Raw genomic sequence first — 24,833 nt, forward strand, 5'->3', positions numbered from 1 at the left:
CTTGTTGCTCAACTTGCTTCACATTTCCTCGATGTTGAAGCTGCCCCAAACTTTTACTGCGAAAAGTTTTAGATTCCAAACCGTGCTCAGTTGTTTGAGTGCTGGGTGTTGTGCTTGGCCGGGGACACTGTTGACAACTGTTGAGCAGGACACAGCAAGTCATTACCCGAAAAAATGAATCATGGTGGAAAGACTTTCTATGAGTGTGTGAGATTCACGAAAGGAGCGAGGGATACAGGCAAAATATTCCAGCCCCACTAACCAGGCAACTATGGGGAACATAAAATGAGTCATAGTGAGCTGAGCTGGCTTATTTAGACAATGTGTGTGTGTGTGTGTGTGTGTGTGTGTGTGTGTGTGTGTGTGTGTGTGTGTGTGTGTGTGTGTGTGTAAAACTGGATTATTCTGGTTGGATTTTGGGAAGAAGGCTCACTCATTTCTGTTTGTCTCCTGAATTACGTCATTTTTGTCTATAATTGCCCTCTCCCATAAACAAATAGCGTCTCACACACACACATACACACAAGCGTACAACTTTCGACACACATTTTTTCCTGTAAGTGTCATAGCACAAGAAGGAACTGTGGAACTGAGCTTTTGAATCATTGTAATTACCTGCACTGAGGTAAGCTGTAAAAACAGTTGTTAAACTTTGGGCTCTCATTCACTTCCACAGAGGTCTGTGGCTGGCCTGTGTCCAGATACAGTATGTGTGTGTGGTGAATGGTTTAATGTAAATAATATATTATTAACCTTTTTGAAAACTGTCAACGATTCAGTTTCTCGTCATTTTTCTAAGCTGAACTTGATGCTCTCTCTGTGCCATTTTCCATTTTTTCTTCAGGTGGAGTCCTACATCCAGTGGTTGAATGTAACTAAACACATTTACTCAAGTACTTAAGTACAGTTTTGAAATACTTGAGTAATTCTTTATTTGAGTATGCTACTTTATTTTTCTAATCCACTACACTTCAAAAGGAAATATTGTACATTTTACTCTGTATGTGTACTTTTACATATATTTGACAGCTTTAGTTACTGGTTACTTTTTGATTTATTAATACAAAATAGGAAAAATATAAATTATGATATAACATTACAGCTTAAGCCACTCAGCAGCAGTGTTGGGGAGTAAATAGTGACGTGTACCAGGGTTATCTAAAAAACCCTCCTGTTATGTTCGTATCTCAGGAACAGCAATGTTGTTCATGGGTCAATTTGACCTGTGGCATGTTTAATTATCCAACAGTGTAAGAAACTTCCCAATAAACATTGTTTATATTTAATTTATAACTCCATTACTAACCATTTCAATCACTTAGTCATTTAGTGCAATGGTGTTCTTTACCTCTCACAGATCATGGTTCAATGAGGATAATTCACTCGTTTTTCATTTTAAAAAATGCATGTTAAAGCTTTTTTAATGTATATTGGTCATTATGCATCGATGAATTGCATTTATGGTAACAATAGTGATAGTAATGTGATGTGAGGATAAAGGCTTTGAGAGTTTGGTCATTTTTGGTTTATATACCTCACTTTTTAAAATCCATACAAACCCTGTTTTCAGTAAAAAGCTTATTTAGTATAATAACAACTTTAATTCTGCTGTTTTGTCTCTTTCGCCGGACATTCAGTCCTTCTTTTGCCATATTTCTGGACGACGAGGGTCAGCAAAGCCACTGGGGAAACTGAGCGCTTTGAACACAATCATTTTCCATTTTAATGAAGTAAAAGTTGCATAACTTATTACATGTTTAACAGGTTATCTCGTAATCTGTAACATTTGGAAAGTAACCTTCCCAACACTACTCAGCAGTATATACAATTAGTCAAATTAGATCCATTTTAACCAACTTAAACATTAAAGTGTTGAACAGATGAATGCATTAATAATAATAATATTAATAATGCAATAATAGAATATATATGATTCTGATCTCTGCATTATGACTACTTTTAATTTTGGTAAATGAGGTGTACATCTATGATGAAACTTTTGTATTTTTACTTAGAACTGAGTATTTCCTTGTAGTGTTGATACTTTTACTTAAGTAAAAGATGTAGTACTTCTTCCACCACTGCCCCCACCTCCCTTTCTCTCTCTCACACACACACAGACACACACAAACACTCTTTCACACAAAGACACCTCATTCGTTCTCTCTCTCTCACGTACACACACACACACACACACTATCACCAGTCAAGCCGTAAAAACTCAACTCAATTAAAGTGCCTCATTTCCTGGAAGCCAGCCTCAGACAGAACACAAGGTATGCAGGGAATGGGAACTGTGTGTGTGTGTGTGTGTGTGTGTGCGAGGAATATAGAAATGAAGGAACTCACCTCCTGCTTAATTTTACCAACAGCAATCCACACACACTACCACAGACCGTCATAAATCTCCTCCACGTGGACCCTTTCACCTATTTGACCTCACTCACTCACTCACTCACACACACACACACACACACACACACTCTCTCTCTCTCTCTAGAGGACACCATCCTCACTCAGCCCCTCGGGCAGGATGTATAAAACCCGGCCGCATTCCTTTCCAGTTAGGTCCAGCCCAAAGTGAGCTCTCTACACAGTAACTGCTGTGTCAAAGTGTGTGTGTGTGTGTGTGTGATGGTGTTAACACAACTGCGTGCTTCTGGGAATCCCTTTGTTACTGCGCTGTTGTGTACATCTGCAGGGCATGTCTGACAAAATCATACCCACGCCCCTTCCTATATGTTCTGTGATTCCTATGGAATTTACCCACAATGCTCTTGCCTAGCAGAGAAAACAAGAAGTGATGATTGCAGTAATTTTAACCCTGAGATGAATGTGTGTGTGTGTGCTCGTAGCGACGGTGCGGCTACTTTAAAAGCCTGCCGACTGAATAAACTCTGCTTTGTTTAACTAGGAAATCCCATTTGTCAGGTAATAATCTGGCTACGAGGCCGGGGATTGCTGGAATACACACAGCCTGGCGACACATTACCGTAAGTTAGAGTCAATATTGACTCAGTGAAGTTAAAGAGGAGGCAAAGAAACAAACAGTGAAGTAACACACAGGGCAAATGCATTTACTTTTGTAAAAATAGTGCTCTTTAATATAAATTATTGAAATATTTTAGAAATATAAATATGTGCAACGTTTCCTTTTCATTTATTTTTTTTGTAATGCTTTGTCATTTCAGATATTACAGCTTGTATTCTGCCAGACTAGTGGCCAGCCTTTTTGCGAGAGAGTCTTTATAAAAGACAAAATGATTCACATACATGTGTGGTCCAATTGGTGCAACACATGTAAACAAAAAAGAACTTGGTGTTGATGTGAAAGAACAGAGAGGCGAAGTCCTTCCTCTTCTGGTGGATCGCCATGGATAAAAAACATGTATGGTTGTTAAAAAGCAGAGACAAACAGGGTTCTCACATCATTTCATGGACAAAATTTCACAACTTTTCCATAACCTTCCAAGGACACATGAGGTGGTTACAATCCTAGAGAACAAAGCAGCAAAATAAGAACTTTGCTGTTGTATAATGTGGATTTACAGCAAGAATTTATTCTCTTAAACAATACATTTCCAGGCCTTGGAAATGTGATAGTGATAGTCCATGACGTTTCCAGGTTTTCCATGACTGTGGGAACCCTGGACAAGTAATATTTGATTCATATTAAATTGCGACATGAATTACAAATACGTTTGTCAATCTAAAATATAATTTTGAACACAGCTGAGTTACCTCACAAGCTAATTAATGTGACATATTGTGCAAGAGGAGAGATGCTGTTTACTGGACAATATCTTGATGTTGTGTCGTTATTGTGATACTAGATTAGATATTGTCTCACATTTTGGATATTGTAGTACGGCATAAGTGTTTGGTTCTAAAGGCTGCATTACAGTAAAGTGGTGAAATTTTCTGAACTTCTTCTAGGCTGTTGTTTTAACACCAATAACAAGGTTATTGTTATAAAGTTGTTCTGTTTATCCATATCTGCCAGCCCTATTACAACAAACTGCAGCTTTCCTTAATTGCAAAAATAGGATTTAAATTGACAAATGTCATGTGTGTAATTCACGGGACAATTAAAAGAAATTAAACGTCTTTTGCCGTTCACTGGCGTACATATTTTTTCCTGCTACAGGGTCTAATGGGGGACACTGGAAGGGGAGGGGCTTCACCTCTCTGTAAGACTGAGATTTGATCAAAAAGAAAAGTGTGTATCACTATATTTCTTGTCTCAAGTGGCCACATGAGATCACATAAGGCTACCACTCCAATATGGATCACAGGTAAGTATGAGCACTGGTCAAACAGACAAAAACAGTTCTGATCAAATCCAAGTCTTTGTTTAACAAAAGGCCATTTTTTTTCTTTACTTTTAAGAATCACTTGAAGGAAGTCTTGTGTTCCCTTGACATTCAGACACAAGTAACTCCAACTGCCCGCTCCTGCTTCAGAGGTAACGCTGGAAGGTAAGACAGGGGCGAGAAACCTTTCTAAAGTTACAGGGATTAAAGCACACAACTGTTCATTTCCTCCTTCCTGATGTAAGTGAACCAGGGGAGAGCCAAGGACACTCAAAACACAAAAAAAGAACAAGTTTGAGATGATGTTAAAGTAGAAAACACTGTGAGAGGGTTTCAAAAAAGAGAGAATTAAGACTCAGCCAAAACTTTCTTCTTCACATGAGGCTTCTTTAGGGAGAACCTGGCTTTATATTTACAGGAGCAGTGTCCTGTTGGGCTTCATTTCCTCTAAGTCTGGGACATCAATCACGTCAATGTTTTTGTTTAGCTGTATACCAGTATGTCTCCTCCCCCTTCTCTGCTGCCCAAGCCCCCCTCCCCACTTCTCTGTCCTCTTCAATTTCCCTTTCCTAATCCCATTTCCCGCTCCTCTTTCTCCTCGTTCAATCCTTCTTCTTCTCGCCCTCCTCCCCTCCACTCAATCTCTTGGATCATCATCATCATCACTGTCGTCATTCCCCAAGGAGCTTTTACAGTGTCGCTGACATTTTTCCAGCCGGTCTGGATAAAAATAAGTTCTGCTGTTTTGTTTGGTGCTCCGCCAAAGGCTTTTGTCTCAGTAACAAGCTTTTGTCTCTGCAACAGCAGTCTGTTTTCTGTCACTGTCGAAGCGCACATGCAACTCAAAGGGCTGCAGGGAAAGGGTAGCGGAGGAGAACCGAGAAACAAAACAGGAGAAGATGCTTTGTAATGCTTTTTTTCAATCTTGTTCCCACGCTAACAAAAAACCTACATGCTGGTCTGTACCTGTGTGTGGTTCTGTGTGTGTGTGTGTGTGTGTGTGTGTATATGCGTGTGGAGCAAGCGTGCATGACCACCCCACTCCCCTCTATGAGGCAACATTTGCGGGAAGCAGTGATGGAAATGTGTGCACATACACACACACACACACACACACACACAAACAAATACTGTATGTTCTCTGCTTTGGGCCCCTCGTTTGGACCTTGCCTTTTCCCAGTAACTCCTCCTTCTTTCACCCCCTCTGAACCTTTCAGTTCTTTGTCGTCTTTCTTTCTGTCCGCTGATCCACAGAGTTGTAAATGTCAGGCTGACGGAGGAGAGGAGAGGGTTTCTTCTTAAGCACATTAAACCCACAAGAATCACTGGTGGCGTATTGATCACGTCGTTGCTGTCGTCGTTAATATCGACCAATCGGGTTAATCTTCTACGAGGCTCTGCTCTGCGTCTGAGTCAGTCATAGGAAACATTGACCTTTGACCTCTGGCTTCAGTTGCCACTCACATTAGTGGTCAGTTTTTTGCAAGGCAGGACGGACGGACGGACGAGGTAATCATTGTTTACCTAAATCACACTCCTCATCCCAGACCCCGGGTCAGTGGGAGGCTCGAGGTGTCCGTCAGTGTTGAAGCAGATCGGGGTCACAATGAAAAACTGACCTCACATTGGCATCTACGGCTATTGCAGCGCCCATTCACGTATGCGCTGGTCTGTGCCGCCCTCCAGGCACCTGGTCCATGTAGTGGAAACTCTGCAGTTCCTGTCAGTCATATAGGAGCGTCGTACTCCTCCAGAAAGTCTTTAAGAGTGTGCGGCAGCTGCTCGGCTCGCTCCGAACCCCCAATGTTGTTCAGGGTCCTCCTGCACATGTGCTGCAGGGATGAGAGAGAACTTGAGAGGGGGCGCCGCAGCTCCAAGGGAACCCTCTCCCCGCCGGTGTGGATCAGATACACGCTGCACCCCTTCTTTTTTTCCGCCTCTCTTGAGTTGTCGCCACATGCTCCTTCTCTGCTCCTTCCAGCCTCCGATCCTTTGCCCATGTAGTGCGCTATGAGTTTCAGCACGCAATCGAACTGCGCTGGCTCGTGGGTGTTTTGGGGGTCTGGCTGTAAGTAGAAGCCGCCTCCCTCGCTGTGGATGCGCAGGTTCTTGGTTCCTCGAGCCGTCTGGACAGAGAGGGTGAAGAAGTGGTGGTGGTCTGAGGAGTCGCGGATCAGGAAGGTGCCGGGCGGTTCGGAGCGCAGCAGGGAGCTGGCCTCCCGGCCCCCAACAGCCCCCCAGTAAAAGCCACTCTCCTGAAGCTTACGCAAAGCACGCATCACCTGAGAGAGGGAGGAAAAAACTGCCATTATTCAGGTTCAGAATTAAGCACGTTTGTAGCATTTCAAGGTGCATTTTCATGCTTTTGCAGCCCCTTACAGTGCAAACACCATATACATTAACAACAAAGTATCATGTTTTAAAATTGTGTCACATGTTTGTAAGCAGACTTAGCATCCTGGATTAACATTCAAGTGTTTTTAAGGATTTCCAGTGTCTGTGGGAACCTTGCATTATCACGTATTATCAGCCAGGTTGTCCAGCTATTTCCCCAAAGACTCAGGTGTGACTGACCTGCTGGTAGTGTGCATGGGAGCTGAAGGGCTTGTAGTGATGCGGGGTAAAGGTGGCCCCCTGAAGCCTGCCCTCTGGAGGGGTCACGCTGCTCATGGCGAGGAAGTTGCGTGCGCTGACGGCTACCATGGCGCCTTGGCCCCCTGCCTCTGCCCGCTGGTTGAGAGGCAGGGGGCCCAGGACAGGAGGGCCAAAGAGGACAGGTGGGAAGGAGTCTGGGGCAGAGGGAGAGGGAAGAGAGGGGGAAAGGGGTGAGGGTGGCGGGGTCACACACCGGGTCCAGGGCCCCGGGGCAGAGGAGTCTGATGCATCCAGAGAGGGGCTGGGAGAGAGCACCTAAACACAGCTGGAGAGAGGGAGCACAGATTATCCATCTATATATAGACTGATGCTACACTGAAGCTCAGTCATTCATAAGCAGTGACATAAATAAACGACCACTTTGCCACACTGGAGCTCTCGGTTTACCCCCATAAAATGTTATGGCGACTGTGACAAATGCATAAGGCAGGACTGGGCAGCGAGCAGGTTATATTTAGTTTAAATGAATCCTCGCTTACTCGCGCTGAGCCTGCTGCTGCTGCACCGTGCAGCCAGACAGCAACTGGATCCTGATTGCTTTCAATTGTCTTCGATCGGGCGTACCGCAACAAGGGATTTCAGAAACGGGGTCACTCTGAAAGAGTCCGGCGCGCTTTTTTCTCTCCCCCTCTTTCACTAAATAACTCCTTATTCCCTGCTCGGAAGCGACACAGAGGCCCCATTCTCCGGTTTCACTGTGACTAAAAAGGTGTCCCGTCTGGTCTGGTTTGCTCTGATCATCTGAGGGGAATTAAAGACTGCTTCAGTGCGGGACAGCGGGGGAGGCAGGAGGCGCCATAACGGATCCAGAACCGCTACAGAGCCGCTGGTATGGAAGTCGGTCCACTATGCACAATATTGCGAAACAACCCCCCAAAATATACACTTCCATCCCCTTTGGCTGCACTGCACCAAGAGCCCGAGCAGCTCCGACACTGCTGTCCTTTCTCCTGCATTATAACCTCCTTATTTTCTGTCATTTTGTCAGCTTGAATGATGCACACAGAGCCGCTTCTTTACATTGTAACTTACCTTGCGGATATGTTCAGCCCCGCACCGCAGCCGCTCGTCGCCAAAGGAAAAGATATGCAAACTACCCGAGAGTAGTGCTAAATGAATTATTAACTCAGGCATTAAAATCCGAAAAAAAAGTATCCAAAAAGTGTGTGGGTTTCTTTCCTGAGCGGAGGAATGTGGTGGCGGCGATATCAGCCGGAGAGATCGTGTCCGTGTGTGGAGGAAGGTTACCGGAGGTTGTTTTCCACAGTGAGTAAAGCCGATGTCTGTAAGGCTCCGCCTCCTCCGTTCAGAGCCTCGCTTACTGGAATCCAGCTCGTGCGCGCACACACACGCACGCACACACGCAAAGGACACGCACGTGCTCGCGCTCTTTCTTGGCAGATTGCCAATAAATAATCAGCGTGACCTTTGCCGGGCTGTTTCCTGGTACTGGTGGGTTCCCTTATGCACAAGGTGAACACGTAAAAAGCTGCACACATGGAACAAAACAGAATAATAAAATGTTGCATTATTATATGAATTTTGCCAGTGGTGGAAGAAGTATTCAGATCTCTTTCTTAAGTAAAGGTACTAATACCACACTGTGAAATTACTCCACTACATGTAAAAGTCCTGCATTCAAAACTTACTTAAGTATCAGCATCAAGATGTACTTAAAGTATCAAAAGTACCCCTTATGCAGAATGGCCCCACTTAGATTCCAAATATACTATTGGATTATAATTATTGATGCATTTATGTAAGCAGCATTTTACTGTTATCCAGATAGGGCTCATTTTAACTATTTAAGACACTGTTATGTGGTTTAGTCTATAAACGTGTAATCATTTTAAATTGATCATATTTTTCATGTTAATCTCGACCTGAAAAGTAATTAAAGCTGTCAGTTAAATGTAGTGGAATAAAAAGTACAATATTTGCCTCTTAAATGTAGTAAAGTAGAAGTATAAAGTCACATATGTGGAAATACTCAAGTGAAGTACCAGTCAGTACAGTACCTGAGTAAATGTACTTAGTTTCATTCCACCACTGAATATCACAGATTTTACTGGCACATATAGTCTAAAGTTGTAGTTGTGCAACATGAATAACTCCATTATAACATGCTTTATCAGTATCACAAGCAAAAAAACAACAACCAAAAGGCTTTATGAGTGTTATATCCATATAAATATTTTATATTCATAGAAATATCTAGCCTATTATTACAGTTTTAACACTGCCACATTCATGTCAAGGTGAGATAAGATATCTTTATTGTCACTGTACAAGTACATTGAAGTGCAGTAGGAGCTCACTTGTAGATGCAATAGGAAAATATTTACAATAGAGTATATGTGCAAACAGTGCAAGGTAAAATAATCTTTTTAAAGGTAAATATACTATGTACATAGTGCAAGCAGCAATGTTATGTAATGTTTATTGTGTAGTTTAATCTATAACAATGCATCATATTTTATAAAATAATATGTTTTGTGGGTCAAATAAGCAGTGGTGGGATGTAACTAAGTACATTTTCTGTATGTGCTTGAGGTAGCATACTTTATGAGGCTTTATGAGTGTTAAATTCATATAAATATGGAATATATAAAACATTCTGATAGGGACCATTCTGCATAACAAGTACTTTTCTTTTGATACTCTAAGTACATTTTGATGCTGATACTTTTGTACTTTAACTCAAGTAAAGTTAGGGTGAAAAAAAGTGAATGCAGGACTGTTACTTGCATAGGAGTGATTTCACAGTGTGGTATTAGTACTTTTACTGAAGTAAGAGATCTAAATATTTATAGTGAAGTAAAAATGAGTAGTGGATTACTGCATCTACTACAACTGTTGTATTATACTATGTGATTTTCTGGCATCTGCACCAATGAACTCATTATGTTTGCACATATTCATTCATAAAAATACATTTATTGGGAGAATAATTGATCATCTTAACACCAAGTTTACCACAATCACAAAGCAAAAAACATTCCGGCATTTAAAGTTAAGTGCAGTAAAATGCACAGCTGTAGTGGAATTTAAAGTACACACTATAAGCTTTGAATGTTATGTTAATATAATGTATATAATCACATTTAGCACTACCACATAAATAAAGATATTTACAAGGTGAAGGTTAAAAGCTTAAAGTTACATCATTTACTGGAAGTCTAAATGTTGTGCAACATGGAGAACTCCATGTACCATATATTGACATAATGAAAAACAAGACACAACACTATTACACAACTATGTTCTTTATATTACAAGGGGTCCTTATTGGCGGATAAAAGACTGGAAACCTCTAATTTATCACAGTGATCATATGTTTGTATGTCAAATAAATACAGTGGAGTAAATTCTTAGATATTTCCCTTTGATATCATGTAGTATAAAATGGAAATACTCAAGTCGAGCACCTCAGAAGTACCTCAAAAATGTGAGTAACCGTTATACCACTGCAAATATTCCCTTAATAAAGCATCTGAATACACTGATCCTTTATTCAGGTAAAACTAGCAACACCACAATAAAAAACAAACTTAGTTACAAGCAAAATGCACATTTGTGTGTAGACTTTATATTCATGTTGAATTAATATAAACATATATTATAACATTTAAAGCACTATGTTATTGTACAAGCAGCAAATTTGGTAGTTTATTCTATAGCAATGCATCATAATTTATAAATAGATTGTGGGTTTTGTATATCAAATAGGTGCAGTGGAGTAAGTAGATTATTCTGCTCTGAAATGTGGTTTTAGAACAAGCATGATGTATTAGAAAATTGAAAATAGGGAACAAATGCCTCAAAAATGTAGCACATTTACACTCTACCACTTGCACTTCTGAACGTCTTATTCTTAAATAAGTTATATTATTTATTTAATTTAAATATTTAATCCATTCCCTTTAGTCTGTGCTACTGTAACTTCTCCCACTGACGATCAATAAATAAAGCCTCACCTTAACATCAGGCTTCAGGAGTATACAACCCTTTCATTCTCCTCTTCACAACATGACAGTAGATAAACATTTGATCTACTACACGCACGCTAATGTTTTGAGATAATGTCCCTCAGGCCCTCATGTCGCGTCAGGAAGCACCTGACTTACTGTCAGTGCTCTTGAGCAACAGCCGGCTGCACTGCTGACCTAAAGTACTCTGTTACATGCAAAGTTTACGAAAGTATGAATGAAATCAGCAAAAATGCACTTAAGGTTCCTAAAGTAAAAGTACTCATTATGAAGATTGGTCTCTGTCAGTGTATATTATTATGTATTGTATTGTGTGATTATTATTTCTGGAACATGTTGTGGTTTATCATGTGGTGAACTATTATTAAATACTTTTTTTATTGGGTTGTTTAATTATTGGGTTGCAGTTATTGTTCAGTATACTGGTGGGTAGTTTAATAAACTGTATACAACACAATGCATTTTGTATTAAAGGTTTACAGAAGTTAAGCTGTCTCGTAGAGTAAATACAGTGGAGTAAAATTAACAATATTTATTAACAAAATAGTAGCAGATAATAGAAATACTTAAATAAAGTATAAAAACGTCCCCAGAGCTTTTAGAATAGGAAGATGAAATCAAAGTAAACAAAGACAACTATGATGTTAAACAACTATAAACCTAAAATAACATCATTATCACTGCTCACTCCACACTATACACCAGCCCTCTGACAGTGTTGTTACAGTATTGTAATTAGCATCAACTGGGTGGAGCATGTTTAAAGTCAAAGGATGACTGATTAATGGATAACCTGTGTACACTAAATACTTCGCACTGCATGACTGAAAACATGCACTGAAAGCTTGAGGTCACACCTTTGACAGGTGATACAGAAGTAAAGGTTAAGTGCAGGAACGTTACAAGAAATGTTCACTTCAGAACCATGTCAGAGGAGGTATCCTAATGTTAAAATAATTTGAATATTCTGTTTCTTTTTTCTGTCTCTCTTTCTGTCTCTGTTGTCTGTCTCTGTGTGGTGAAGGTCACTATGCATGCGTAATCCACTAGCCTTGGTTGTACTATCTCTCTCTATGCAATTATGGATTAATCATACAATATGATTTTGATACAATGATTATGTTTGTGTGTTAATGTTGGTTTAGAAACTGTGATTACTTTAAATACATATATTCAATTTGCTTAAACTGATTAAGACACAAAGAATATATTGTATGTTTCATATTTTAGATTTTAGAATACATGTTTACGTTACAAAATCTATGTCTCCAATTATATCTCTGTAAGACATAACAAGGCAGAATGTTTGTGTTAACAAGTTTGTTAGCAGGTCAGGACACTTGACACAGGACTTGATGTACCGGGCAGAAGATTGCTGCCCGCTGACATGACGTGTCCCTGTATTGATTAAAACTGACGAATCGGCGTATCAAGGAGGCGGCACTTCCTGGAAGAAATATATCTTCATTTTTGAGTAAACCAATGTTAGTATTTAAGGAGTTTGAGGGAAATGAGACGGGTCCAGACTTCATGACCTGAGACCTGTCTCCTGTGTAACAGGGAAGTGTAAAGTGAACCCAGAGCTCATTTCTTGACGTATTGTAATAAACTTATGTTAAAATGAGAACTTGGACATCTCCTGCTCATCATTCCCCATCAAATGATCTGCGCAGAGAAATAGGTAAGGATTTTTGGTTGGTGTCAGATAATTTAATTTTAAAGGTTTCCTCAAGCTATTTTTCTAACACTAACCTTTAACTGAAGTAGAAGAAGCAATGGTGATACATTTTATTAATAATACAGTTCAAAAATCACAATTTTCCCTTAAGAGCTCTCCAGTCCTGTTAAATCTGCAAAACAAGATTATGAGGCAGTTAGCACAGACATGCAAAAGGCTCCACCACCTCTCCTGCATAGAAGCAAGACACACAGACTTTATAGTTGTTCAGCCTGTTTTTGCTGTTGTTTTCTGTCTCTTTGTGGTTGTTTTGCTCCTTTTTATAGTTGTTATAAGTCTCCTTGTGCCCCTTTTGAACTTGCTTTACATTTATGTGGTTGTTTTAATGTCTTTGTAGTCTTTTTTTGTCTCTTTGTAGTCGTTTTATGTTCCCTTTGGTCTCTTTGCAGTTGCTTTGCTTTTCTATGCTTGTTTTCATCTCTTTTAAGCCTTTTTGTGCCTCTTTGCAGTTCTTTACGTTCACTTTGTGTCTCTTTGCAGCTGCTCTACATCTCTGCTGTTATTTTTGAAACTTTTGTAGTATTTCTGTCTCTTTCTAGTTGTTTTATGTTAATTTTTGTCTCTTTGTAGCTGCTTTTAGTCTCTTTGAGTCTCTTTGCAGATTTTTTTGCTTCTCTGTTACGTTTTTTGGTCTCTTTGTAGTCTTTTTGTGCCTCTCTGTGAACAAACACTTTGGGCCCCAGTGCTGTAGGCCTGTTCAGTAATCCATCCTTCTTTCAAAATAAAAAAAAAAACCTGAAGTTATCAAATAAACATAGTGTAATCTAACGCAGCACCAAGATATTTTCCCTCCAAATTCCAGTGAATTAGTAGCATAAATTGGGAATACTCAAGTAAAATACAAGTACCTCAAAGTATTTGAGTAAATGTATTAGTTACCCACTACTGCTTCAGGGTAAATGTAACCAATACAACCACAAAACTGAAGTTAACATGTAGTTTGCAGGTTGACCACTAGAGGTCATTTTAACCTCCACAACATATATAAACAACCCTTTTAATATTAGTTCTCTGATTTCTTTCCTTTTTGTTGCAGTAAGATAAGATAAAATATTACATGCACTGCTCAGTACAGGGCTCCTCATTCTCTTATCTCAGCTGCAGTCTGCACACTGTGTCTGTCAGCTCACTGTTGTGTCAATAAAGTTAATTCAAAGTCTGTCTCTGCTGCAGCAATGGCGGCTCCCATGTCCTGGAGGAGGCTGGTGTACTCCGTGTACTCACCGGCCATCGCCGGGGTGTTCACCCGAATATCTGACCGGCTTTTTCGCGCCCGGGACCGGAGAGGAGGGTAAGAGACCCGGCTCAGCCCCACAGACACAGACAGGGAGGATAACTGACGTTTTCAATGTGAAGCTCTGATGCTCTGCTAATGTTGTCACTGCTAATGCATCGCACTTATCATGTTTTGTTTTGGTGTTTTTGGTTCAAAATCACCAACCACAAACTTGTAGCGTATTCTGCATGAAAGTGAAGCGTTAAAAGTCAATATTTAGCTCATTTTGATCCGGTTATGAGTCAGAAACAGAAGCTAACCTTCAGGGAAAGTGAAAGGTTTCCATAACTGAAGTTTGGACATGATGTTCTTCTTGGTGTTTATGTAACGGGTGAACTGTCATCTTTCTGACAGCCTCACCTTCATGAGACACTAAGGGTGGTTTCATTCATCAGCGTCACAAGGCTGAGTTAGTAAGAGGAACTCCTTGAAATCAGCAGGTCACAGCAGACATGTTGACCTGTCTGAGCAGGAAACACAGCTGGGACTTTACTGAAGGTTGTTAGAGCCAAGTGTCCCTGTCAAGCAGCGGTGGAAGAAGTATTTTGATCCCTTACTGCAGTAAAAGTACTAATACCACACTGTGAAATTACTTAACTACACGTAAAAGTCCTGCATTCAAAACTTTGTGAAGTTAAAGTGCAAAAGTATCAGAACATGTACTTAAAGTGTCAAAAGTCAAATTACTCGTTAAGCAGAATGACCCCACTAGTTTACATATTACAAGATTCAAGATTCAAAGTGTTTATCATCATATGCACAGTTGAAAACATTTTTACCTGTACAATTGATTTCTTGCTTTGCTGTCTGCAAAATGCCAACCGATGTAAAAGCTAAAAAATATACAATATATATACTAAAAAAATACAAGATAACAAAATTTAAGGCAGCATGTGATGATAAAAAAGCAACAATAATAATGATAAAACAGTGCAAATGTAAGCAGTGCAATTTCTGATGTACAAGTGCAAACTGAAAATGTAACAGTCGGGTTCAGTAATATGAGGTAGTACAGTTACAAATATATTATTGGGTTATTATTGATGCATTTATGTTTCTCTCGGTAGGGCTCACTTTAGTTACTTAATGAACTGTTGTGATGTTTAATTAAAAAGAAAAAGGCTAATCATTTTTAAATTATTAAGGTTTTTTATATTAAATCTTGACCTGAAAGGTGACTAAAGCTGTCAGCTAAATGTAGTGACATAAAATGGAAATACTCAAGTAAAGTACCTCAAAGTTGTACTTAAGTACAGTACTTGCTTGAGTAAAAGTACTTAGTTACATTCCACCACTGTATGTTAAGCATCGAGGCCCCTGAGACTGAAGCAGCTAAATGGAATTCAGCCATCATTTATTTTATTTACACCTGTGTTTTTCCTTTAGTTTCCCCTTTCACACACCTGCAACCTGACCCTCAAATGATCAGGAACATTTCCTGCATGAGCTCATATGTGTGAATGGTAGCAGGAATACCACCAATATCTCAGCCTGTCACGATGATCACAATACTGAAATATCCTATGATTTATGAACATGACCACGATCATTTCAGCTGACCTTTATCCACCTTTTACTTCCCATTTTTGATTACAGAACAAATAGTTGTCTAACTTCCGGTCTTATGGGCAGAACTTCTGTTTGATTGCTTCCCTCAGTTAATCTAAAGATCCTTACTAGATTATTTAAACAATGTTGTGGGAACACTTTAAAAAAATCAATAAAAAAATCAAAATCCCAGGTTGGTGCCAGACCCTTAAACTATTAATGAGTGAGAGGACGACATGAAGAAGTGGCCTCAAATTACATATAAGGACATTTTTAACTACTTGTGTTGCCTCTCAGGATGAATCGCTCTATTAATGCCCAACAAAGCTTAGAGTAGAGGCTAATCGACATTTCCACAGTGGAAAATATGTCAATTTATTAATACAGAATGTCGAAGAGCTGGTATTTATAAAGGCTGATATCCAAGGACGACCTGAAATAGTGGCTTCAGATAACGTACGAGCATATTTGGCTAATATTTATAGGTGTGAATCAGCAGAAGCCCCACGATACGATTTTATCCAGATACTTGAGTCACTATAAGATGTTATTGTGATTTTAAGCATTTTGCGATATGGAGATTATTGCGATACAATATAATGCAATTTAACTGTTTAACTGCATTTTGTATCCACAAAATTAAATTCAATCAAGAATTGTTTTGTCAAAAAAGAGAAAAAATTCTCAGTCTATTCATCTCACGTCAGTCTTTTTATTTCTCCACAATGAGTCAAATCCACAGACTGACCAACAAAGTATTCAGTCAAACTGAACTTAACCGATATCAAACATGTATGGACGACAACAATTGCAGCATTTTCTCAAACTTTCCTCAACTTTAAGCTTCACTGCTCTAATTTTTTTGGAATGAAACATTAAAAAGTTTAACTTTGCAGCGTTATTTCGACACGATATCCTGACGCACATGTTGCCTATAGATTCCTTAGATCTTCTAGCTTCATATGATAGCAGTATCTCCAGTATATTCCTAAAGTGAGCCCACTAAAGCCTCGGGGGAAAAAAAAAGTCAAATACTGACGGCGGAACGCTAAATACCGATACTTGGTGGCCATGAACCGATATTATATCTTCACACAACATATTGCAATACTCTGCTGTATTGATTTTTCCCTACCTCTACTAAATATTGACACTGTTGCTAACATTCAAGTTATCCCAAAAATTTACAGGGAACTGTGTGTAAAAGAGCCTTCAAGTCATGTGCGGGAAAGCCGTTGCCCCTTTCATGCTGCCTGTTCAAGACGGAAATTAGTTATAATTAGTTGTATATGTAATTAGTTATTCTGCTTCGCTTCTGCTCTGTATAAAACATGGAATCGGGGACACGCGCACACACACACACACACACACACACACACACACACACACACACACACAATTTAGATGCTAAAGCTGTTGTGCTACACCACATACCAGCAGATCTTCTTTTACTGCAATATTGCAAAATGTATGTGTTAAATAAAAAGAAATTTCAAAAATAGGCTGCTGGGTTTTAAGTGTAGTTTACTGGTTCATGTGTCTGTTTCAGGAAACTTGAGTTTGTGTGTGTAGACAGGTTGGAGCCTGAAAGAAGAATCTGTCATCTCTACATATCAGTCTTATCTTTATCTCTTTTTCTCGTAATGTAATCGCACCTTCAGCCCCTCCAGCATTTAACCCTGGAACACTTACAAAATGTGTAAACAGAGTCAACAAGTAGGATTTCATGGTGGTATCACAATGATATGTATTTATGTCACTTATATTACAATATGTACTTTCATGTTTTGTTTTTGTAATATGGATACATCTTGATGTTACAGCTTTTCTGACATTTAATATTACAGTCGTCAAATTGCTGTTTTTTTAAAATGTGCTTTTTCTCTGTGTGATGGTATAATTTCAACTGTTACGTCTGTCTAAATTGTTCTTTATTTTTATATTTCTTCTTGTTTAAATTCTTATTTTTTTTCCTATGATTAATATTTCTTGGTAACTATTTATTGTTATTTTAATAATGCTTAGTTCATTTTTTTGCTCTACACTTTTGCTGAAAAAAGGAATATCTTTTTTTAAAATCTTACACCACTGAAATAGCCATCTTTGTTTCAAATATATTTACTGTGAATCATTATTCACAGAAATATCCGAAAAGGGGGATGTTTTCTTTTTTTTCTTCTTTAATAAACGTAAAATATCAAAACATACATCTGGATAAATAAGATAAATCATAAAAACAAAACATGACAGAATTATGTGATTAAGCAAATAAAAATACAGTAAGCCAAAAATAAATAAATTAATAACAATATCAAACAACAGAATTAAGAACAAATAATGTAATATAAGTAAATAAAACAAAACAGAATAAAAATATACAACAAGATAAATAAGCTGAATCACAAAAAACAAAGTATGACATGATCATCAGATTGAGCAAATACAGTATAAATACAGTAAGGCCAAAAAAAGTAAGTAAAATATAATAATAGTAATAATAATAATAACAATGTCAAACAACAGAATTAAGAACAAATAAAATAAGAAAATAAATGAATAAAAATGTATAAGTATCATACCCTCACCTATATTGATTCCACCTATTGGACAAATAAAAAAAATAAAAAAAAATGTACTCAACCCTAAATCCCACATCCCATTCATCCCTTAACTACCCAATCTAAAATAATTTATTTTTATTCTTGAGCATCCAATCAAAAACCTTGTTTTTTGTTTTTTTCCCCAGGATTTTCTGCCTCTTGTTCAGATAAGCAGTTATGGATAGTGAATGAATGACTGTTCAATATTAATTTTTCTTATATGTTTCAGTCCCTTCCTTCTTATCCTGTTTTCTCCCCAGTTTTCCAAGAACTTCAAACACATTTTGCGGTCTAAAATCAGAGAGCAACCACTTGTCATTTCCCCTGAGACTTTATTCGTTGAGACAAATGAGGATGTAACTGATTTTACAACTTAAAGAGATTTCCAGTTGGGGGATTTCTGACTTATGAGAAAGACAAACGGACAGCATTGTGTCCCGTCACATGCTCCAAATCAAGTGGATCTATTTGGTGCAGTCACAGAGCAAAGTAAACAGCTCCCCTATTCATTGGCTGCATTATCAAATTAGCCCCTAAACTCATTAAATATAAGGGAGTTAACTTCATCTCAGTTTCAAGAAATCACTGTTCTTCGAAGTGCACCACGCTGCTAAAATATTCTTTATTTAGCTCTACAGGTCTTATGGTGGTTTTTATTTCACTGTAGCTCTATATAACTTCATATTGTTCTGCTCAGTCGTGAAATAAAAAGCTGGAACAGTTGTTATGCAATTTCGAAGTGTGTTTCTTATCTCCAGTCACACTCTTATCTGCTTCCAGAAAATTGTAAAGGCTTCGTGTTCAGCTGAGCGGTCCAAGCTCAATGTTCTCGTCCTAGATAACATTTGTAATTTGCACCGCTGTAAAAAGACATGAGGTCGTTTGTGGTTCATGCTGCAGTTGTTTTATAGCTCTTTGGCTGATCTGTGAGTTTATGATCGGACTCAAAGCCCAAACAAACGGGGAAATCCCCTCTTTGTGTTTACTGCAAAAGTTGTAACTCAGCAAAGAATTCCTGAGCTTTTTTGTTTTTACGTGACTCGAGTTTCCTCCGACTTCTTGTAGACTTTTTCTGTGGGTTAAATCCAAACCCAAATGTAAACTACGTGTGTATGCGAGCACAAGTGTGTGTTCTGGTTGTAATGAATATGAAGGAATTCAGCTTAAGGTCACAGTCAGGTCTGAGGTTCACACTCCACCCTGTTGTTATTTAATGTGGTTGCATTGTCAGACCGGATTGTGATTGTTCGGTGGAGAGTAAAGGGATGTGGGGTTGGGGTGAAGTTTAGGACACGGAGGCAGAAAAAACACACACTGTTAAATCATATCAAGCATCTGAAGCTTTTAAAGTGAAAGGAACACTTAATTGATTAGGTTATCAACAGGAAATTGATTGTTCCAGTCATTTTTTCAGGCAAAAGCAAGCAACATTTGTTAATTAAAATGTTTATGGGGCGCCATTGACTTTGGCAGAGGTCCGCGCTCTCAAGTCTCAAGTTTCCATCAACTAATTTCTCTGAGTATTTTGAAGATTTGGATGAGAAAAGCTTGATGGAAACACAGAAATTCAATAAAACTTTTCAAGAAAAGTTCCATAAAAGTTTTTACGCTCTCTGGCTTTGGTTTTTGTCTTTTTCAAAAAATAGTAAATGCTCTAAACAGAATATGGAAACGCTTCTGTTCTGACGTAGCGAACATTTACCTTACATGACTGATCACCTGACATTAAAGAACAATTATAAGTTGCTCAATTGAATCTAATTCCTGAAGACAAAGTTGTTTGATTAGCAACCTCCTTTTTGTTGTTGTTTTTTCTCTTCTTCTCCCGTTTACTGACGGATTATCCTACAGCAACACATTACACTGTCATCTTCTGACCAAAGTACGTTAATGCAGCTTTGTTTATTTGCTCTAAACCAGTTGATGGAAACGTCCCTAATTCGCATTTTCTTTAATGCAACATTTTCAAATTTCGCTTCAAATTTCACTTCAACTTTAATGGAAAAACTGCTTCAGAGCACTGTTCTGATTTTGTTTTTGTTTTTTTTATGTTACAATTTGCTTCAAAAAAACAAAATAATCCACATTTTTTCAATTCTACTGTCCAGTTATTCTAAAGTCTTGTTTCAGCAGATTTCAGTTGAACCAACACAAAAACAATTTCCTTTAATTTTCCATGTTTCCTGTAGGTCCTCAGTGCTGCTGCTGGCCCCCCTCCTGGCTGAAGCCGACCCGGCCCCCCGACACGTCTCCAGGCCCACCGGGTCAGCTGGTGCTCAGGGCACAGACGGCCTCTGCAGCCACTTCCGATGGATGGCGGAGCACGTACCCGCCTTCAGGGTGCCGGGCGCCCACATCCACATCCTCACCTCCCCGGACCAGTTCTACCAGACGATGAAGGTCGGTGTCACTCTAAAAATAAACATTCACAGTTCATCTGCAGAGGAATTATTAAAAAAATGAAGGCAGACAGCTGCCAATATTGTCTTTGTCAAATTTTCCATTTCATCATTGTGATGTAACAAACGAACCAAAGAAAGTGTTTCAGGTATTTGAGGAAGTATTAATTTCCCAGCAGACCTGTTGAGTTTATGTCACGTGAGTTGGCAGAGAGGCCCGCTGCAGGTTAATTGTTCACCTCAAGTGTTTTATCTCCTCTGCATATTTATGATGCAACTACTTACAACTTGCTAAATATATATCAGCTTGAAAAGAAAATATCAACTTCCAGAAATTATTTTCTTTTACCAGTTAAACCTTTTGAGACCCAAATTGTTTCTTTTTTTTAGGGGGGATAGGAAGTCTTTAGGGGGGAAAGCAGTTCAACTTGTTCTAGCAACAAACAATGTATTTTGTTTAGTCACCTATTCAAATTAGAATCAAATTAGAGTTATAAGCTCTTGGAACATTATGATGGAAGTATATTAGGTCCATTCTTTATGCCTGTTATGTCTATTATGTCTCATAAGTTGTTGCAGCATTTCTTGTCTTTTGCAACACAGATTTGGTGCTAAACTCTAGAATTGATAAGAAAACTTATTTTTAAAAAATCCTCAAATTCCACACTAAGACACCAAAACAACATAAAAAAAATTCCATGCTGTGATTTGGTTTAAAACACTTTTGACATTTTGGAGATTTCTGCAAGAATTACAATTTTCGGCAATTAGATTGCAATCACTTTTGTTCTGGAAACTGTTGAGAAACCTCCTTTATAATCAATATAGCTAGCAAAGCCACCCATCCTCTTAATGCAGGAGGTCTCTTGTTTGTGGTTGTAAAGTTTCATGAAGCTGTGATTATTCTAGAGGTCACAGCAGCTCATTTTAGACAGTGAGGTCAAGTTTAAATGAATGCAATTCGAAGACTCTTTAGGGACCCCAAGTATACAGAAAATTAAAAATCAGTAGGTGAAAATAACACATTTGTGCGGTATGAGGAAAAACTGCATGAGAATAGGATACATGTCTGTAACGGTGAGACTCGTTGGTACCCAGAACCCATTAACTTCAGATATCTTCTTGAAAATGACCATGCCAGTTTTTCCTTTGCTGAACTTTTGCCTCACTTTATAGCGTTATTTAGCTCCTTTCCCAATTACATATCATGACATGTTTGTTACCAAATGAATTCTTTAGATCTTCTAGTTTCATATGATATTAGTGTCTCCACCTTAGCGCTGTACACTGCAAAAAAAGTAAAGTTGGGTGAACTCAAAATTTCAAGGCAACAAACTTCGATAATATTTTAAGTTGGACAATTAAACTAAATATTTTAATCATTTTTGTTTTTGAGTCTGCTCAACTCTGAATTCAGACTTTTGTCAACTCAACTGTAAGTTGTACTAACTTATAATTTTACATTGTAATAACTTTTAATCCTTACTTCTGCTAACTTCTGCAATGTGCTGAATTGGCACGATTGTAACACCGCTATGAAATGTCAGCTAATGTTGCGACCACAATTTTGAGTTAGCATTGATACGCTAATGGCTACTCTTGTAGCTGTAACAAGCAGCACCGCTAGCATCAATTAGCCGCTAGCTTTCGCTAAGAAATAAGAGTTAGCAGAACTATTGTCCCTTGTTGTGAACCCCAACTTAAAGATGTAAGTAACAACAACTCTAGGGCTGCAACTAACGACTATTTTAATAGTCGACTAGTCACCGACTATTGAAACGATTAGTCGACTAATCGGATAATTATTAATTTTTTCTTAAATTTAGCATGAAGTTGCTTTAAATATGTGGCAAATGATAATAAACACAAGAAAGGTGGGTACTTATGAAAAATGCATCTTTTATTCAACAATTCAGCTGCTGATTCATACAAAAAATAAATAAACCTCTGTCCATTTTTTCTGGACAGGAAAATGTGTTTTATAAAACTGTATTTCTGCTCCATCAAGTGGGTGGAACTGGTTCTGGGTTCTGGATGTAGTCTGGGTTGAACTGGGCTCACCTGTTGGAACCTCATATCACAGACCAGCACCAGTACTGACTTAGTGAGGAGCCTGTTGCTGCTGCACATCTGCTTCTTCTGCAGAAAGGCTCCATGCTGGCTCTCTGCTTCAGACTGCATGCATTTAATTTAAAATACGTTCGTCAGACATAACGTTAAAGCTCTCTTTTAAAGCGAAAAAAAGCGCTTATAAACAAAACGTATCGGCTGAATGTTACTTGAATCTTACCGAGGCGAGTCAGACTCCGTTTGGTTCAACTGCCCGACGTGCTTTCTCTTTAAATGCTCGTGCATCGCCGAGGTGCTGCCGTGATACGCAGGTCTGCTTTGCAAACCTTGCAAGTCATTTTTTTATTGGCCGTATCCAGGCTAAAATGCTCCCAAACTTTCTAAGTTTTGGTACGTGTAGCTGTGTTGGACGCCGCACTCGGCAGAGATTGTAATGAAGTGAGATGCCTCACTCTGTTGGAAAAACACGTCTGGCGACAATAGTCGACAATGGAATTCATTGTCGACTATTTCTATTATCGATTTTTGTCGACAACGTCGACGAATCGTTGCAGCCCTAAACAACTCACAAACTTGTTTTTGAGCAGACAACTGGCTTCCTTTGTTGTGCTAACTTACATTATTGCCGTAAATGTCAATAATTTATATTTCCAAGTTTTACCAACTATAATCACTGTTTTAGGCCAAAAAATACAAGTTGGCTTTTTTGCAGTGTAGGCAAAAGTCGGCTGGGGGCGATTACGTTGTCGGTTAAAACAATGATAAAGATTTCGTCACCCTGCACCTTTAACTTCAGTCGTTCAGAGGGGAGCCAATTTACAGTTTGACTTCAAACCCTCCAGAGCTCCAAACTGGATCATGTAGTTTTTGTTTCTTTACGTAGCCCCACACCTGCTGTGTGTCACCACATTGGAATCCTTTTATGTTTCCTCTAACTTCAGCTCATTCAGGAGCTCCGGGAACAAAGAAACAGGAATCTGCTGCAGATTAAACGCTCCTGTTGCGGCAGCAGCTACAACAAACGCTTTGTTTAGCTGACAGAGTTTTATCATGTACAAGAAACTATGTCTAAAAATACCACAAATAACCTTTAATGCTCATGTGAGTCATCATTTGTGTTATATAAAATATATATTTTTATTTATGGGTGTGACTTGTCATTTATTGACCCATAACATCGACAGCCGGGAAGTCTTTATCTGAGTCACATTGTACTGATATATTTATAGATCACCTTAAAGTGTTTTTGTCTTTAATTGCTGCAGAGATGTTTGGCGTTATGTTATAATTAATTATAATTACACTGGTGCCAGCCAAAACATTTGTAGCGCCCTGAGCAAAATGAAAAGAGAATGACTGGAATTAAAACTACACCAAGTGTGTAATCAAATATAGTTTATAAAAAAATAATAATAGTTCAGGAGCTTCCGGAGATTTTGTTACTATATTTCTAATTTTGAGGATTTTTCGTGCTTTATAATCAAATTATAGGCTATTTTTCCTACTTTTTGTGAATTATAAATAGATTTTTAGTTTGGAGGATTTTTTTTCTCTTTAATATAATGGAGGTTTATTATATCTTATTTTTTTTTTATTAAAAATGATGCTTAATTGAGCAGCATAGAAACTTCATTGTATATTATTATATCATTAAAAGATGAAAATATGTTGTATTTGAGTTCTGGACTGTTGATCTGACATAGTATTATACACTTTAAAAAAAATCTTTTTATTAGCTTTCTATCATTTACTTGTGATTCTACAGTAAACTGAAGACAGTTCCCTTGCAAAAATCTATCTCGCCTGATTCTTTTCATCACTCAAATATACAACAATATACATATTTTCGTAAAAAACCTTAAATGCCCCCCTTGTCCATGAGCTTCTATCAAGAATAAAGACTGTGGTGCACAACAAGTAGTTTACTAACAACCTAGAAATTAAAGTAGATAAACAGCAGATTAATCAACAATGTAAATAATACTCTGTTGATGCAGCCTGAGTAGAAACAATGTCTGGTTCCTCTTGATAATTCACAGACCTTCCTGGTGGTTTTCACTTTCTTTGAATCAAGTTTTGCCAATGGAAACTGTTCAGTGTTCTGTGGAGTTAGTTGCTCGCAGAAATCTCATAGAGAGATATCTCTAAACCGGAATGGTAAAACATTTTCGAAAATCATTATGAGAGCAAATCACATGTACCCAGGTGATGGCTAAACCAGAAGATACAAGTGGAGGAAACGTTG

General features: G+C 38.4%; 2 protein-coding genes across 2 annotated transcripts in view; one reads left to right on the top strand and one right to left on the bottom strand.

Moving 5' to 3' along the window:
* Nucleotides 1-3,428: 3,428 nt before the first annotated feature.
* On the bottom strand, nt 3,429-8,330 carry socs3b (suppressor of cytokine signaling 3b). Its single transcript, XM_059325233.1, has 3 exons — nt 8,001-8,330; nt 6,888-7,233; nt 3,429-6,595 (listed from the first exon to the last, which is right to left on the bottom strand). The coding sequence occupies exons 2-3, from the start codon at nt 7,014-7,016 to the stop codon at nt 6,041-6,043; spliced, it is 684 nt and encodes a 227-aa protein (XP_059181216.1). The 5' UTR covers nt 7,017-7,233; nt 8,001-8,330; the 3' UTR covers nt 3,429-6,040.
* A 3,287-nt stretch (nt 8,331-11,617) lies between these two features.
* Nucleotides 11,618-24,833, top strand: part of LOC131960003 (CDP-diacylglycerol--glycerol-3-phosphate 3-phosphatidyltransferase, mitochondrial) — a 31,871-nt gene continuing 18,655 nt past the window's right edge. Inside the window, exons 1-3 of the mRNA XM_059325212.1 lie at nt 11,618-12,638; nt 13,869-13,986; nt 20,309-20,519. Of these exons, the coding sequence (XP_059181195.1) occupies nt 12,578-12,638; nt 13,869-13,986; nt 20,309-20,519 (390 nt within the window). The 5' untranslated portion in view covers nt 11,618-12,577. The remainder of the gene's footprint in view (nt 12,639-13,868; nt 13,987-20,308; nt 20,520-24,833) is intronic.

The sequence above is a fragment of the Centropristis striata genome, chromosome 21 (genome assembly GCF_030273125.1).
Source record: "Centropristis striata isolate RG_2023a ecotype Rhode Island chromosome 21, C.striata_1.0, whole genome shotgun sequence".
NCBI classification, from domain to species: domain Eukaryota; kingdom Metazoa; phylum Chordata; class Actinopteri; order Perciformes; family Serranidae; genus Centropristis; species Centropristis striata.

Excerpts from the sequence above, each read along its gene's own strand:
- socs3b (XM_059325233.1), bottom strand. The coding sequence starts at position 7,016 with ATGGTAGCCGTCAGCGCACGCAACTTCCTCGCCATGAGCAGCGTGACC. Across the intron at positions 6,596-6,887 it reads CCCATGCACACTACCAGCAG|GTGATGCGTGCTTTGCGTAA; the intron begins GTCAGTCACACC and ends TCCCTCTCTCAG.